The sequence below is a fragment of the Budorcas taxicolor genome, chromosome 11 (genome assembly GCF_023091745.1).
Source record: "Budorcas taxicolor isolate Tak-1 chromosome 11, Takin1.1, whole genome shotgun sequence".
Taxonomy (NCBI): Eukaryota; Metazoa; Chordata; class Mammalia; order Artiodactyla; family Bovidae; genus Budorcas; species Budorcas taxicolor.
The window spans coordinates 34,065,758-34,082,675 of NC_068920.1; the positions used below are offsets into that span (position 1 = coordinate 34,065,758).

Consider the following 16,918-nt stretch of genomic DNA (forward strand, 5'->3'; position numbering starts at 1 on the left):
ATATGCACCACACCAATGCAAATTGTTGATAATAGAGGAAACCAAAGTGTGAGAGGGGAGGGATATGGGAATACTCTGGATTTTCCACTCAATTTTGCTGTAAACCTGGGAAAAAAACTCTTAAAAAATAAAATCTTTTAATGAAAAAACGGGGGAATGAAGTACTGGAATATTTGACAACATGGATGAACTTTGAAAATATCATACTAAGTAAAAAAAAAAAAAAATACAGACACACCAAAAGTCTATGCACAGTATTTTATGACTCCAACTATATGAAATACCCCGTATAGGCAAATTTTTAGAAACAAGGTGGACTAGAGGCTGGAGGGAGGGGCAAATGGGTATGACTGCTTAATGGTGATGGAGTTTCCTTTTGGATCAAAATATTCTGGAACTGAATACTAATGATGGTTGCACATATTGTGAATGGAAAAAATACCAATATCTTAGACACTTTATTATTTTCCTTAAACAAAACTTTAATGGATAGGAAAATTAAAGACACTTTGATTACATTCCTTCCTAATTTTAATTGAATTCAGATTTGAGGCATCATTTCAGCAATTACATATCTTTCTCATCTTTGTGATAGCATCTTTCCCATTTTGCATTCTGCCCTTGAGATTTCTCTCTTTAAGAAACTGTAAAATCAGAGTCTGAATAAAGCCCTGAAAACTGCTTGTGGTTTTTGGTTCCCTTTTAGTTAAAACAACAAAAAGAATTAGACACTCCAAAATGACTAAAATGATTAATTTAATGTGTATTTTACCACAACTGGAAAATTTTTTAAGCTAAATAAAATGTGTGAGTATACTTGTGAAAGAATAATATTACATACTAAAATATTACAGTATATAACTTCCAAATATAAATTTGAGTTTAAATATGGGGGAAAAAAACCCATGATCCCAAAGAGAAAATTCCAGAATGTCACAGATGAATAATCTCCAAAGGACAGTGAAAGCCTTCTTAGAAAGTGCAGGCTGTCATTTGCAGGTGTCCCTCAGTCTCACTTCAGATTTTAAGACTTTTCCCAAATCTTTATTTTTTCACATTCCTTCTTCTCCTGTGTGTGGCTTTCCTGTTTTAATTCACTGTGACTTAAAACATTTTTTATTTCCATTGCATTTTACTACTTGTGTTGTACATATTGCTTCTGTTTATAAGTATTAATTTTAAATTGTGTGCTTTTGCACTCGAAAACTAAAATTGACATTTTCATATACATGACACATAACACATTTTCCTCTTGGACTAGTATTTCTGAAAAATTTCCTCACTCCACACTCTCAATTAACTTTCTGAAAAAGTTTGATGCAGAAAGTACACACTTCATGGGATTTTCAAGATTATATCTTAGTGATCAGATTTTCTCCCTTACATTTAGCTGTATTTTCTCTTCCTTATTTTAACTGTATTTTTTGTTTTCTCGGTCCCATTGGGATAATTGTTACTCTTCTAGAGACACAAATCAAATACTTGATTGTTCCCTGCACTTCCTCCTCTAGGCTAAGCTGCATTTTCCATTGGATTTTCTAAAGGTCTTTTGTTATCAGATATCAGATTGTGATCAGCAGGCAGGATATTAAAAAGCTTGGGATATGACAGCTCACAGAAAGGATAAGCCTCCAGGTCAGATATGACACCAGAGTAAGGTTAAATCCTCTTGATTAGGTAAGTGAGTGAGTGTGTTCAGTCCCCTTCTAGTAGTTGGTGAAAAGAGGAACGAACTGGGACTTAGAATATAACCCTGGCTTCCAGAATGCGGTAATTGTTCTCCTGGGAGGTGTGGCTGAGAATCCTTGGGTGCAGGAAAGATTCAGAAGAACCTACACTAGGAGATCAAAGAAAGAAGGGGGTGCAGAATTTCAGATAAGAAAACTGGGGAAGTATAGATAAGGCTTCCCAGGTGGCACAGTGCTAAAATTTACAGCCGAGCACTCATGCACCATAAATAGGGCACTTGTTCAAGTTATAAAAGGAGAGACCTCCAGAGGTGTAGTCAAGGGAGATTCTAACTTGCCCTAGAGACATCTTCAAGCAATGGAGGCCTAGAGGAGAGGAAATGGCCCAGTACTCATATCCATAGCAACCCATCGCCCCAGCTCATTCTCAGATAATACAGAGATGCTGTCCTTGGCAACACTCAAGGCCTATCCTGTCCTATCCCTAACCTCCGCCTCTCAGTACCACACTCCTGAGACGAGCCCCTCCCATCCCAGCTTGCGAAGGAGGCCGTCAAATTGTTGCGGGACATCTGGCTGTTGACTGTCTGTAGGCCACAAGCTTGTTTCCCTCAGAAAGGATTCGTTCTGGGTGAGCTGTTTTTGAATCCAATGTCTCATTCACTGCAGAGAAAGAAAATCCATTCTGATAACAACCAACATAGGAATATTTTAAAATATTAATTTCATGATATTAACATCCAAACAGGGAAAAAACGTACGACGACTTAAGAAATTTAAAGTGGAAGAACTTTCTGGGGCTCACAAAATCACCAGTATATGAGAAGCCCTTCCTTCAGAGCAAGGAAAACCAATAAGTAAATCATCGTATTTTAATGATCTCAGTGAAATCAATTCATGCTGACAGAATCCAGTTAAGTCTCAGCTTCAGAGCAAGGATGTCTATGCCATTTTCTTTTCTTCCCCTCCCTCCACTAGATCACCTGGGAATGTGCACTGGGAGATTAAATTATCTTTTATTCTTTTTGCTTCTATTACTGTAAATTGATCTCATTCAACACTGATCCTCAATTACACGCATGTAAGCTGTGGACTCTCATGTTTCATTAATTACTGAATATCCACTGGATGCCTTTGTGCTTCAGTGTCTGCTGAAAAGGTTCCCACCGCAAAGCCTGTTCCATGCTGTTTCTGTTCTAACTCACCTTTTCTGCAGCTTCTCCTCCAGATCAAGCCTACAACTCCAACAAGAAGAAGAAGCAGCAATCCCCAAATCAGCAGTATGTTCTGTGAATAAATCATCCCGGACTCTGAAATGGAAGGCCCAGAATCACATTAAATCCTGAAACTGGGAGAATTTCAGGATCGTTCTTCTCATCTGAGCGGCTCCTAGGCTGGAGAGGAGGATGAGAATTGGTCCTGTCCATAAGAAAGTTGGTCTGTTTCTTCTTGCTCTGCAGAAGCCGAGGAGAGACTAGAGGTTCATGTTAGCTTTCCCATTAGCTCCTCTCAGAAACACACACATTTCTCCCCCTTCTCTTTTCCAACTCTATCATCACCACAATCACTGGAACAGCAAGAACGGCAAAAAGATAAATTTACCGAATCTGCAGCCATGAAAATGGTGCTATGGAAAATTAATTTCTAATCTGGAAGAAAACCTGTCATGAGGGGCAGGGGGAAGGGATGTCAATGTTTTTGCTTGAAAAAGAGATTGTAGATACAGTGATGATAGAGTCAATTCTTGGAATTTAGTAGCTGATGATATAACCATATAACCTTATGGCTTTAGACGGGGATTTCAGGGAGAAGCTCAAAAGAGTAGAATCTATGGATGTCTTGAAGACCAGCTTTGCAAGAGATAGCAGTAGACTTCATCAGAAAAGGAAAAAAAATAGAAAAGCAGTAAAATGAGTAAGTCTCGGTTGGTCTTCGTATTTAATTCACAAAGCTGAGAGGAGCACATGGAATCACCAACCTGAAGTAGAAAAAGTTGTCTTTTTCTCCTCGCCGAGAAGGGGGCTGCTGATGGAGCAGGTCACATTCACAACAGAGCTGTTTGTGACCAGTAGAAATGCCTCCACGTGGAATAGCCCCTGGCTGCCTTGAGTCAGGTCCTGGGAAAAGGATGGTATTGTGTTTCCTTCCATGTCCCTCCATTGCATGTGGGGCTGTGGGAACCAGCCTTCTGAAGTGCACTTTAGCTTTACTTCTCCATCCTTCAGTCCCTCCATGGAGATCTGAGGGGAAGAACCCAGACCTGGGAATAGAGATCAAGGAAGGCAACTGAGAGCCTCTGCAAGTGGTTACATAGTCAGTGATTTCACTGCGAGGGGAGAGAGGGATTCAGAGGCTTGGAGCAGAAAGCAAAGCTTATAGGGGTAAGCAAAGTTTATACGCCACTTAGGAATGAGACTAGCTGGAGCCTTTGTTTCCTTTTGTTTGCATATTTTTATGTTTTGTATTCCTAAAATCATTCTGGGACAGATTAAGAGATGCAATAAATTTCAAATCCAATTTTTATTCTTCTATACCCCAAAAATTAACTCTGACGAGGTCATGAGTCAACATGGCCAGAAAAATGGATAAGAGACTATTCTCAAAGAACAAAATCTTACAAGTACATGTTTCCAATGGCAGAAAATGATGAAGCTCATTAAACTTGTTAACTTGTGCTCCCATGGATGTTTTCTAAACATATTTATTAATTTGGATAGATCACCCTTGGGAGAAACAGATTATCTGTGAGTCAGGCAATGTCCTCAATGGCAGTTGCCAACCTTAGAAAAATCAGTTTTCACCCACAAACATAGACAAAGGGAGATAATGATGCAGGGAGTGATCTCGTTCCTCCTCCATGCCTGCCAATACTGTCAACATTTTAATTTTTTTTCTTATGTGGTGGATCTGTTGGGTTGGCCAAAAAGTTTATTTTTTCTGTTTTTCTGTTAAGACATGATGGAAAAACTTGAGCGAACTTTTGGCCAACCCAACAGTTTAACCTTCAAATTACCATATTTCCTAATAACTACATCTTTCCCAATATTTTAGTAACACACTGAAATAATGAGTCCTGTGTCATTATGGAGTAAGAATCTCATATTTCACTAGAGGTATGGCCACTTTATGGAGATCCTGGGAAGGACACAAATTCTACACACAAAGAATTAGGTCTGGTCCATTTGAGTCTGTGGACGTTATGTATCTATGATAGCTCCGGCACGTGGGAGAATTTACTGTACATTTGATGAGTGAATGGACATTAAGAAAATTTCAGGTGCCAGAGAAATTATCCAGGACCCAGCAGGTTAAAAACAGTAGGAACAGACATTGAATTCAGGACATCTGTCTAGAATCCTTACCTATGATCTTCAGATCCAAATCGGCCTCCTGGTAGACCCCATCTTTTTCAAAAAGGCACTGGTACTTCCCATCGTCTGAAGTCCTGGCATCATTTATCTGCAGGGTCAGCCTCCCCTCACTGATAGCATCACTCAGCAGCGCAGTCCTCCCCCGATACTCTGCCATCTGCTCTCCAGCCACGTGGGCCCCATCCGTATAGACGTAAACAGCAGGATGACGGTGGGATCGGACCCACCGCACCTCCATGCTCCGTGCGTCAGTCCTTGGGGCCAGGGAGCAGGTTAACTGTATGTCTTCTCCCACTCTAACAAGGATGGGCTGGGAAGGTCCAATCACTTTTAAGGAAGCTGTTAAATACAGCAGGCAAAACACAATGGAAGATTCGAACTGGAGCAAACAGTATCATCCGCAAGAACATCTCAGGTAGTGTTTAGGACCCGGGGCATCCCAGGGGGTACCTAAGGTTCAAAGTTATCCTTTACAGAGGTGGAGATTTGGTGGAATCAGGATAGAGATTGCCCCTGTGCAAGGCAGAACCATCCCATGGTTCCGTCTGAAGATTATAACTAATTAAACCCACACCTGCAGCCCTTTCCTATAATCTCATTCAGTTTATAAACCCATAAGAAAATAATTTTGCAATTAAAATCAAATTAACATTTTATCATTTCAAATTTGCATGACCTTAAACTACTTCTTAATCTGTGTAGTTCTCAGTTTCTTTTTTTTTTTTTTTTTTTTTTGCAAGTGCTTTAACACTTTATTTCTTTTTTTTTTTTTATTATTATTATTTTTTTTTTTAATTTTAAAATCTTTATCAGTTTCTTATACTACAAGACATATATGTCACTATCAAAATAAAAAGGTTTGCCTGAGTTAAACCTTCCCTGATAACTTCCTAAACCTTCCCTAAACTGATAGCTCAGTTGGTAAAGAATCCTCCTGCAGTGCTGGAGACCCCAGTTCAATTCCTGGGTTAGGAAGACCCCCTGGAGAAGGAATAGGTGACCCACCCCAGTATTCTTGGACATCCCTTGTGGCTCAGCTGGTAAAGAATTCACCTGCAATTTGCGAGACCTGGGTTTGATCCCTGGGTTGGGAAGATCCGCTGGAGAAGGGAATGCCTACCCACTCCAGTATTCTAGCCTAGAGAATTCCATGGACTTTATAGTTCACGAGGTTACAAAGAGTTGGACATGATTGAGCAACTTTCACTTTCACTTTCAAAAAAAGTAATTCATATAAAAAGGATTACACTGATAGCAATGAAGTGTGAGTGGGGCAAGAGATTCAAGATCTGAGGTTATTGGAGCCAATCCCATTATAGACCTTGATAATGGCAACAAAATTAAAACAAGGTGGCTTTTTAGTAATGAAATATGAAGAAATCCTCCTAGCTTGTTTTATAATACCTTATAAGTCAGATCCAGTCATCATATTTCAGTGCCCCCAAGGTCCCACATATGTGAGGCTCTAAACACACACTAGTCAGTGTTCTCGGGTGACCTTGAAAAATGTTATAATGATCTTATAATGTTATTTTTGCCTAGAATCTTGCCCAGTATTCTTGCCTGGAAAATCCCATGGACAGAGGAGCCTGGTGGGCCACAGTCCATGGGGCTGCAAAGAGTTGGACACTACTTAGCAACTAAACAACAAAATGATAATTTATAATAGAAATCCAGGCATAAATGTGTTGCTTGTTTGGGTGAGGAATCAATGATCAAAGGCAAATTGTCCTCATTATGTTTTCTTAGGTAATCTTCTAAGTACTTCTCTAGAAACATAATTCTAATTTTCAGATTATTCTGTTCTGTTCTTGATAAAATTTGTCTCCCAGTTAGTTCCAGCATGTTGTTTGCTTTGTTTTGCAATTTTACCTAAAACATATTATTTCTACTTTATATGTACCTGTTAAACTCTAAACACAAAAGTAGAAGTCAAGGGGGAAAAAAGCTAGTTTGCTGCTATTTCTCCATCTGTGTGTCTTAGAGTAATAAAGCAGACTATTTCCTCATCTCTGTTGTATATATGGGTTTTTTTTTTTTTCTCCAATCCATGAGCTGTGGTACATATCAAGTCTCAAACTATATTGCCCTACCAGAGATTGATAATTAAGAGCTAAAATTGATTATTTCCCAACTGTAAAATGATGATAAATCTATCCACCTTTTAAATTATTGGAAGAAAAGGAAAATAATTCCCAAAAATCATTTAGCATCATGCTGGGCATGTGATTATCATTTCAAAAAATTAGTTATTATTTTTATAACCAGTAACATTTGCCAGAGTAGGAACTAGGATTTCAGTTTCAGGATTTCTTATAGAAATCTTGGTTTGCCAGCAGCCTCTGAGCTCTAAGTCACAAGCTCTAACAACACAGTGGCGGCTTTGAACTCTCTGATCTCCTCTCTATTTCCAGCTCATCCTCAAGGCTCCTGAGGGCAGAGCCAAGGGAAGTTCTGGTCTTTTCATCTTATTTACCTTTGGTCCCAGAAGGCATGCACCACTTAGAAACAACAGGACATCAGACTGTACTTTGTGTGCTGGGTCTCAAAGGAGCATGTCATTTTGATTCAAATAACTCAGAGAAATGAGAGGATCTCCCTAAGGGACGGAGATGTGGGTCAGCCTGCCCAACACTGGCTCGGTTTTCTGAGCTGTAACTGACAAGCTCTGCCCATCAAGCTTTCTGCCTGCCCCAGAAGGGAAGGTATTTGAGTTGGAAGGTAAGGCTTATCGGGGCACAGTCTACAGAGTTATCTTATCTCATCAGTGTATGGAGTTACCTTTGACTGTCTCAAGGCCCTTCTCTTTATCTTTATGGCCCAAAGGTGTCCAAAGTATCACACTAGATTCTGGCAGAGACTGGGTGTGCTCTCCACCTTATTTTTCCTTGAAAACTCCTGTATGGGCTGAGAAGTGTGCTTAAACTAACCTAACGTGCACACAGGCACTCACACACACATTCACACATGTTCCTGTAGCAGGTGACTTAAAGGAGAGCAGGGTATCGATGGAAAGAGAAAATGGTAGGTAGCAGGTAGGTAGCAGACGTCTTTCTGGGCTCAGAGAAGAGGCCACAGAAAGGAGGAAAGGGGGCAAAATACAAGGCATCAAAGGAGAAACTGAAAGAGGCTTAAAAATCCGTTGGTTATCGTTTAAACCACTTATCTTAGGTACCATAAAATAATATCTGCAGTCCGACTAGTAAGTAAAGAAAAAGAGGAAAATGACCACCTGGAGCACAGGGTCCCAGGCTGCACCTAGGAAAGTCACAGCTTCCTCCCAACAGTGATGAGGTCAGGCCCACTGGGGGGAAGAGCAGGTGCAGAAACCATAGCAGGGCGAGAGGGTGCAGGTGTGGGTGGGTGAGGACCTCCAGTTATCACGACAGTACTGCTTACTCACGCCAGAAACTCACACCAGCTGTCCCGTCCCGTCCCCTACACACTCCCTCTCCTCCCGCCCAGCGGGGCAGAGCTTCCGTCTGCACCCATTTTAGGCATCTGTCTGGGGCTCTCGGGGGTCCCCACGGACACGGAAAGTGGCAGGTTATGCAGTGTAAAGGTGCCTGCGTGAGACTGCACTTTGCTGGTCCCTCCTGTACTAAGCTGGGACCTGGGAAGATCATGCCCCAGTTTCTCATCTGGGTCACGAGGTGTCACTTTCGCTGTGTGTGCTTTGTCCAGGGAGCATCGCCTTCCTCAGGGGTGGAGGGAGGGCAGAGGCTCATGTACAGTCATGCACACCAATCGTCTCTGCTTACCCAGCTCTGTTTGGAGTTTTTCTGGAAAAAGAATGAGAATAATTTTAATGGTTGAAAATAACCCCCATGGACCATTTAAATGATAAAGATTATATCTATCTATAAATAGACATTTCCAATCATTTAAAGATTATTGGCTTTAAATAACTTAAACTATATATTTATAGTATATACATATATATATAATACTATATATAGTGTATATATATGGTGTGTATATCTCCAGCCATAAATGTTTTATAGTTTTTAATGAATATTGGTGCTTCCCTGGTGGCTCAGATGGTAAAGAATCCACCTGCAATGCAGGAGACTCGGGGTCAGGAAGATCTCCTGGAGACGGAAAATGGCAACCCACTCCAGTATTCTTATCTGGAGAATTCCATGGACAGAGGAGCTTGGCGGGCTACAGTCCATGGGGTTGCAAAGATTCAGACATGACTGAGCAACTAACCTACACACACACAATGCATATTACTAAATATTAGATACCCTTCTTGATTAAAAAAGTTAGGTGCTACAGAACAGTCCCTTCAACCTTTCCTACTAATGGGAGCATCGTGATCCTAGAGGTAGAGCACTGACCTGGGATGGAGACGTCTGAGCCCTTCTCCTCGGCGAGTGAGGGGTTGTGGATGAAGCAGGACACAGCCTCTGTAGCGGCATCCCTGACCACAAGAGTGCTTTCTACATAAAACGAGCCATCTTCATCTTGGAAGTTATAATTAGAGAAAGACAGCAAATTTTCTCCCTTGATGTCTTTCCAGGAAACCTGCGGTTCCGGGAACCAGCCCTTTGCAGTGCACACAAGCTGGAGTCCACTTTCCACAGATCCGTCCATGTGGATGTAAGGGTCAGACCCCAGACCTGCGGTAGAAAGACAGAGCCCTGAGTTCCGGAGCCCATGGAGGCACAAATCACAGAGCTGGGAGTCCAGTGACCTTGCTCATAGGGAGAGAGCAGGAGTTCAAGGCTCCGGGGAGCAAAAGGTGGCCCAAAGTCCTCCTCCCATTCAAACGAACTCATATACACTTTATACCTTTAGTCTGGATCTTTGCTGCTGCTGCTGCTGCTAAGTCGCTTCAGTTGTGTCCAACTCTGTGCGATCCCAGAGACGGCAGCCCACCAGGCTCCCCCATCCCTGGGATTCTCCAGGCAAGAACACTGGAGTGGGTTGCCATTTCCTCCTCCAATGCATGAAAGTGAAAAGTGAAAGTGAAGTTGCTCAGTCATGTCCAACTCTTAACGACCCCATGGACTGCAGCCTACCAGGCTCCTCCATCCATGGGATTTTCCAGGCAAGAGTACTGGAGTGGGGTGCTAAATTCTAGCATATGAGCAGTATTTTCATTCAGACTCAGACAGGAAAATAAGAGTTATATAATGACATTTTGCTTCTGTCTCTAGCACTGCAACCTAAGATTTGTTTCAATTTGCTCATGAACTCCCTTGTGCCACAGACTTTGCCTTTTTCATCTTAATATTTATTGGGTCAGGCACTTGGACATGTTGGAGGATATCTTGACTCCAATTTAAATAGAATATTTACTGTAAAGTGAGATCTCTTCTCCAGAAAGAATATTCTTCCCATTCCTTTCATTGGTGGTTGTGACCTGGGGGAGAAAACAGATAACCTGGGGTATACAAAATGGGAAGTCTCATGAGGACTTTCTGTATCTAAGTATTCCATTCCATGGAACAACTCTATTCAACACAACTCTCAAACCCAAACAAAGGGGATTCTATTTTTCATAGATGACAATTTTGTCTCTACCACTTGTTGAGAACAGAGACCGATTTTCTTCACCCAGAGCCTTAGAAAACGCATGGTTTCTTTTCAGATGCCCCTGAAAGTGAAATGCCTTAGTACAGGCCGTCCCCACTCCTTATTTCAGAAGTTTGTGGATTCTTTTCATCCATCTTGAGTCAACTTGAACTTAATAACAGTAATAATCACACATAGGTGTTGAGAAAAAGAAGGTGTTGGAGATCAACCTCATAGGGGAGCAAAGAAGAGAGCAGCATCAGCTACAGAGGTTAAATTCTCCTTAGAACAATATTCCTGATAAGGTAAATGGATTTGCCTAATTTTTCCTTCTGGGCTTCCCTGGCGGCTCAGTGGTAAAGGTAAATCTGCCTGCCAATGCAGGAGATGTGAGTTCAGTCCCTAGGCTGGGAAGATCCCCTGGAGAAGGAAATGGCAACCCACTCCAGTATTCTTGTCTGGGAAATCCCATGGACAGAGGAACCCGGAAAGCTACAGTCCACAAGGTCACAAAAGAGTCACATACAACTTAGTGACTAGATAACAACAGCAATTTTCTCTTTAGCACATGAAGTAGTTACTCTTGCCAGGGAACCATATGCTTGATTACTTTCAAATATTTGTTTTTCCGCAGAGCGATCCTTTCTTCAGTGTAATTTATTTCTTCCAACCCCTTCCTGCTTTGCTAACACAAAAGCATTGTACGGGTCCTTGCCACTCACAGTGGGTATGTCCCCAGATTGTCTGTGAGCCCCAATTTCACTGAACACTAGTATCCATAATCTCCATAAAAGCACAATGTCCTTAACCTCTGCAGTCTCATCATTAGCTTTTTAGCTGAAGGCAGCGTTACTCAAACAGTGAGTTCACATCTCAGTAACTGTGTATTTGAGGCTGAGCACAGAGTTGGACACAACTGAAGCGACTTAGCAGCAGCAGCAGCAGAGAACAGAGATGCGGGGCTTGTCAACTAGACTCGCTCACACAGCAGCTGACTTGCCTTTGCACACTAACCCGTATGGTATGAATTCTTGCTTCAGCAAAATTGCTAATGATTATGTGTCATCAATTTTAAATAATCCTCAAGAATAGCCAAAACTGTGTAAGTTAAACTCGGGGAAATTGTTTATAAATGAGCTCACTTTAAAGCCTACAGAACCACTTGCCTCCAAGTGAATCAGAAGGCTGGACACCAGCAATTGCCTCCATGATTAAAAGAGAATTGTTCAACTGAAAATGAGCTTAATGCAAGTTAATATACTTCCCCTTCTAGAGTCTCTGTCTTTTCCCAGATACTCACTGGCTACTTGGAGTAGCAGGCTGGTTTCTGCAAGGTAGTTGTTGTCTTTGAAATGGCACCAGTACTGCCCGTGATCGGATGGCCGGAGGCTGTGAATCTTCAGAGCCACGCTTCCCTCGGTGATGCCGTCTTCTATCCACTCTACCCGGCCTCTGTACTCCTCCATCTGTATCTCTGTTACCTCATCTCCATCCCGATACAAAAACACAGGAGTGCTGGGCTCTGAGCGGTACCACCTCACCTCCATGTGCTTTGCGGTCCTCTTGGGAAGGAGCTGACAGGTGAGGAGGGCATCTTCCCCCACCATGGCCAGGATAGGATGGGCAGAACCCGTCACTCTAAAGTCATCTACAAAAGAGTGATACAGAGGAATCGGGAGATGCCACCTGGAGGAGCAACACGATTGCTTTGGGATGTCTACTCTATCAAAACGGAGGCACCTGGAGGAGGAAAGGTTTATTTGCAATGTTTTAAAGAAATCCAGCCATTATGGTATGTTTGGTGGTTACAGAGATCTTGTGTACTGAAAATAGCATGTAGTTCAAAAACCTGAGTGCGAGTGCTGAATCTATCACTTACCAGCTGTGTGATTTAGAGAGAAACCCACTATTCTCGAGAAACTGATTTGCAATCTCAGTTTCTTCATCTTTAAGATTAACAACTACCATCTCTACACTGCTTTTATTCTCAAATAAGTTAAAGTGTAAACTGATTTTCTAACTGAAAACTTATATTAGTTAGTGGCTTATTTTATAGTTAGTAATTTCACAGAGGATGAGACAGTTGGATGGTATCACTGACTCAATGGACATGAATTTGAGCAAACTCAGGGAGACAGTGGAGGACAGGGATGCCTGGCATGTTGCAGCTCAGTAGGATGAAAAGAGTCAGACACAACCTAGCAACTGAGCAATAACAATTTCGCTTTAGTGGCTGACATTGTAATCACTTTTCCTAAATTTTCGGTAATAGATTTATTCAAAAGATTTTTCAGCTTTTCAGAATTGTTCTTGTCTTGTCCTAAGTAATGAACTGGATTTTTTTTGTTTTCCTCTGAAACAGGCAAGATTCCAATTACTAGGGCTATGTAAAATGCAGTTTTTACAAGGATATTTTTGGCAGATTAAAGACAGTGATTAGTATAAAGAGTTCAAGCCTTTCAATAAAATTTTAAGTCATGTTTGACTTCTTTGTTATCTACAAATTGAAGAGATGTTTCATAATTCTGTATGTTCCTATACTTCCTAATTTCATGTCATGTATATTATGTTTTTTTTTTTTTCTCATCCTAAAATATTCCAGGGCCAGTTGCACTTTCTCTGTGCAGATCCAAAACTCCTAAGAAGGAACTTCATCCTGTTGAGTTGCTGTTCAGCATCAAGTCGATGGTGCTCACTATGGAACATAGGTGGATGTCTGCTGGTGTTCTGTGTTCATGAAATCTGAACATAACACTAGAACTGAAGTTGTGCCGCCTGGGTGAATTTTACAGCTTAGAAAAGTGCATCACTAGAGAGGAGGGCAGCCTCACCACATCATATAGCTCCTGGAAGCCTCTGTCTGGACCCTGTGATTTCCAATGTCCTGTGCCATGCATTTTTCCCACTTTGTCATCCTGCATTTTACTGGGGGTTCTGATGCTACCCACTGACTTTGAATTTTCACAATCTGTTTTCAAGTTACAATATTTCAACCAAGAAAATTCAGCTACTGAGATTTCCAAGCCCATTTCTTGAAAGTCTCCTTCAAGTTTATTTCCAATATTTTTACACTGTTTAATTTATGGTAAGAAGCAACCCCTTTTCTTGCCCTGCAAGAGTTATCCTGAATAGAAGCAGGAGGATGAATGACTCACCATGTTCCAGGTGCTGATTCAAGTGTTTTTCATGTACAGCCTCATTTAATCTTAAAGCCCATGTGAGCCTATGAGATACAGTTAGGTTGTTATTCTTATCTTAAGGATGCGAAAACTAAGGCAGAAGGTATTCAAGTAACTTTCCAAACACAACACAGCTGGAGGAGAAGGAGGTCTTTGTGGAACACAAGGGCTTTGACCCCTGGATCCCCACTCTTAATATTATACTAGCTCTTTTGAGTTCGGAAGTCAGCATCCAGACTGGACTTCTGAGACACGGGAATATATGGCAAAGGGAAGAAGAGCATCCTACCTGATTGCTTCATGCTGAGAAGTATAAAGAAGAAGGAGGCAAACACACCAGACAGGCTGTATCCAGGAAGCTCCACCATCCTCCCTGGGGTAAACACAAGAGAAAATACAACAGTACCTAAATGTGGCTGTAATACACAAGTGCTTCTGTGGTTTCCAGTGGTTATGGAGATGTAACAGGGAAGCAACATTAACATCTTCCACAATCAAGGGATGAAATGGGCTTGGCTCCCTTTCTCTGCTTTTATCCATCATTTCCAACCTCTTACTTACACTGTTGTACTTTATGCTATTTGAGGCACTGAAGGTAGATTTCTGATTGAAATGAAAAGATCTTTGGGGCTAAAGGGACAATGATGCTTTGATTACAAAAAGTCTCCTTAGGTCCATCTATTCTGAGCATGCAGAATTAGACAGCATTCAATTACTTCTTCTCACCCCTCCCCTTTCAGTCTGTCCTGCAAAATCCTTCATCTCTACAGTCTTCTGGACGTAAAGGAAGGAGCAAGAAGGCATCATAACCAGGAATCTACCACCAGGAGAACACAGGGGCAAGGGGATGCCTTAGAAAGTAAATAAAATAATCGTGAAAACGGTGATACAGAAGAAGATGACCAAGGAAATGACCTTGAATAACCTTTCAGTATCATCTTTCTGTATCATCTTGAAGACACATAGAAATGAATAAAAGAAAAAGCCTAATTGGTAGAGATGGGCAAATTCAACATGCCCATTGTAACCAACACCATAAAAATACTTCCACACACACAGTTAAAATATTTTGAAACTACCAAGATTAAAATGCTAGATTTAGTTTTGGAAAATGAAACACTCAGGGTGAAAGGTATCTAAGATTTTAGTCTATCAGCTGTGTTAAGAATCTTATGGAAAGAAAAACTTCACACCAAATATAAGAAGTTGCACAAGGGCAATAAGTTACTGCTTCTCTCCCCACCAAGACTAACACCAATACGATTTTATAGAGCAGGCGGGAAAATCAACACTCATCTGAAATGGAGACGATGAACCCAGTGGTCCAGGAGATGGTGTTTTCTGTATTATGACTGTTTACTTTCCAAAGTGATGCACTGTTGTTGCCTGTTGTTGTTTAGTTGCTAAGTCGTGTCCAGCTCTTTCGTGACCCCCATGGACGGTAGCCTGCCGGGCTCCTCTATCCATGGGATTTTCCAGGCAAGAATCCTGGAGTGGGTTGCCATTTCCTTCTCCAGGGGATCTTCCCGACCCAGGAACTGGAACCTGTGTCTTCTGCATCTCCTCCATTGCAGGTGGATCCTTTATCCCTGAACCACCAGGGAATCCCCTTTCATCTAAAATATCTCTAGGAAATGTGATACAAGCCCAGCCACAAAACCACAATACCTGAAAGAGTGGTCAAATATTTTTGGAAAATGAGCCTGAGGGTTGGAAGACAGCGTGGAACAGTAGTAGTTTGGCCCTGAAAAGGATCAGTCACGTCCCCTCAGATGGAAGGAAATTTCCATCTTGACTTCTTAACTCCTCCTGGAAAAGGCAGAAACATGTTGTTTCAGCAAGTAAAAGCTAAGAAAACCTGCAAAGTCCATGCCAGAGTACCATCACTCACTGAGGCAGACAGAAGGCCCCACACTTGCTACAAACCAGTTTGTAAGTTTATGCTCCTTTAGACTCTTTATGGAAAAAAGAAAGAAAACTGACAAAAGTACTCTAGGAAAAAAGCTGTCCAAACCAGGGAAGCTTCTGAAGAAAGCTGTGAGAATGCATGCTAACCTTCAGTGAGGCTCCGAAAGAGACTGGTGAGAGTATAAACAGGGAGAATAAATGCCTTAACCAGGGTTCTCGGTGGGGCGGGAGGAGGGTTTGCCCTTGGGAGGCATTCGACAATGTCTGCAGATACTTTTGGTTGTCACGCCTAAGGGGAGGGGGACATATAATGAGTACCAGCCACCATTGCTGCTAAACATCCTACAATGCGCAGGAAAACCCCTACAGCAAAGAATCACCCAGCCCCAAATGTCAACCAAAAAAAAGTGAAAGTGAAAGCTGCTCAGTCGTGTCTGAGTCTTTACAGTCGGTGGGATTCTCCAGGCAAGAATACTGGAGTGGGTGGCCTTTCTCTTCTCCAGGGGATCTTCCCAACCCAGATATCAAGCCAAGGTCTCCACATTGCAAGCAGATTCTTTACCAGCTGAGCCACCAGAGAAGCCTAAGGATACTGGAGTGGGTAGCCTATCCCTTTTCCAGGGGATCTTCCTGACCCAGGAATCCGACCGGGGTCTCCTGTATTGCAGGTGGATTCTCTATCAGCTGAGCTACCAGGGAATCCTAGTGGCAAGGAAAAGAGCTGCCACAGACCATCTGCTGCCAGCATGCTGAAAATCTTTGACACATTTTTTTTGTTTTTTTTTTGTAAATGAATAAGTGGTCTTAAGCTTTAAATCAAAGCATTTTAATCATAAGCTTTTGACATCTCTGTATTACCATTTGAATGTAAGCCAAGACTCTTCTGAAACTACATTGATATTAAATGTGGTAAACTTGGATATTGTCAAGTGGTATGATCGGGTATGCATGTGTTTCATCCAATTCTTAAAATTCCATATTTCATTTCATTTTCTGGATAAAGTGCAACTATTAAGATGAGATGATAAGTGGTAGTTTGTACTTAGGCGATGGGTAAATAACAGTGCCAAATTTCAAGATCTACATATGCACTGTTCAAATCCATGCCAAACAAAATTACAAATTTCCACACAATAGGGGTTGTTAGAAGATTTTCTTTTTTCAGTAAAAAGCCTCAAAAGTTAAATTCTCAAAATGCCATGTAACAATAGTAATCAACTGGTAATAATGAATTAAATCAGTTCATGAA

At 41.5% G+C, this 16,918-nt stretch overlaps 1 protein-coding gene across 1 annotated transcript; it reads right to left on the minus strand.

Annotated features, from left to right (window-relative positions):
- Positions 1-1,024: 1,024 nt before the first annotated feature.
- On the minus strand, positions 1,025-14,129 carry BTNL2 (butyrophilin like 2). Its single transcript, XM_052649780.1, has 9 exons — positions 14,051-14,129; positions 11,883-12,230; positions 9,403-9,684; positions 8,821-8,841; positions 5,051-5,398; positions 3,667-3,948; positions 2,894-2,998; positions 1,777-1,832; positions 1,025-1,048 (listed from the first exon to the last, which is right to left on the minus strand). The coding sequence occupies exons 1-9, from the start codon at positions 14,127-14,129 to the stop codon at positions 1,025-1,027; spliced, it is 1,545 nt and encodes a 514-aa protein (XP_052505740.1).
- Between the last annotated feature and the right edge of the window lie 2,789 nt (positions 14,130-16,918).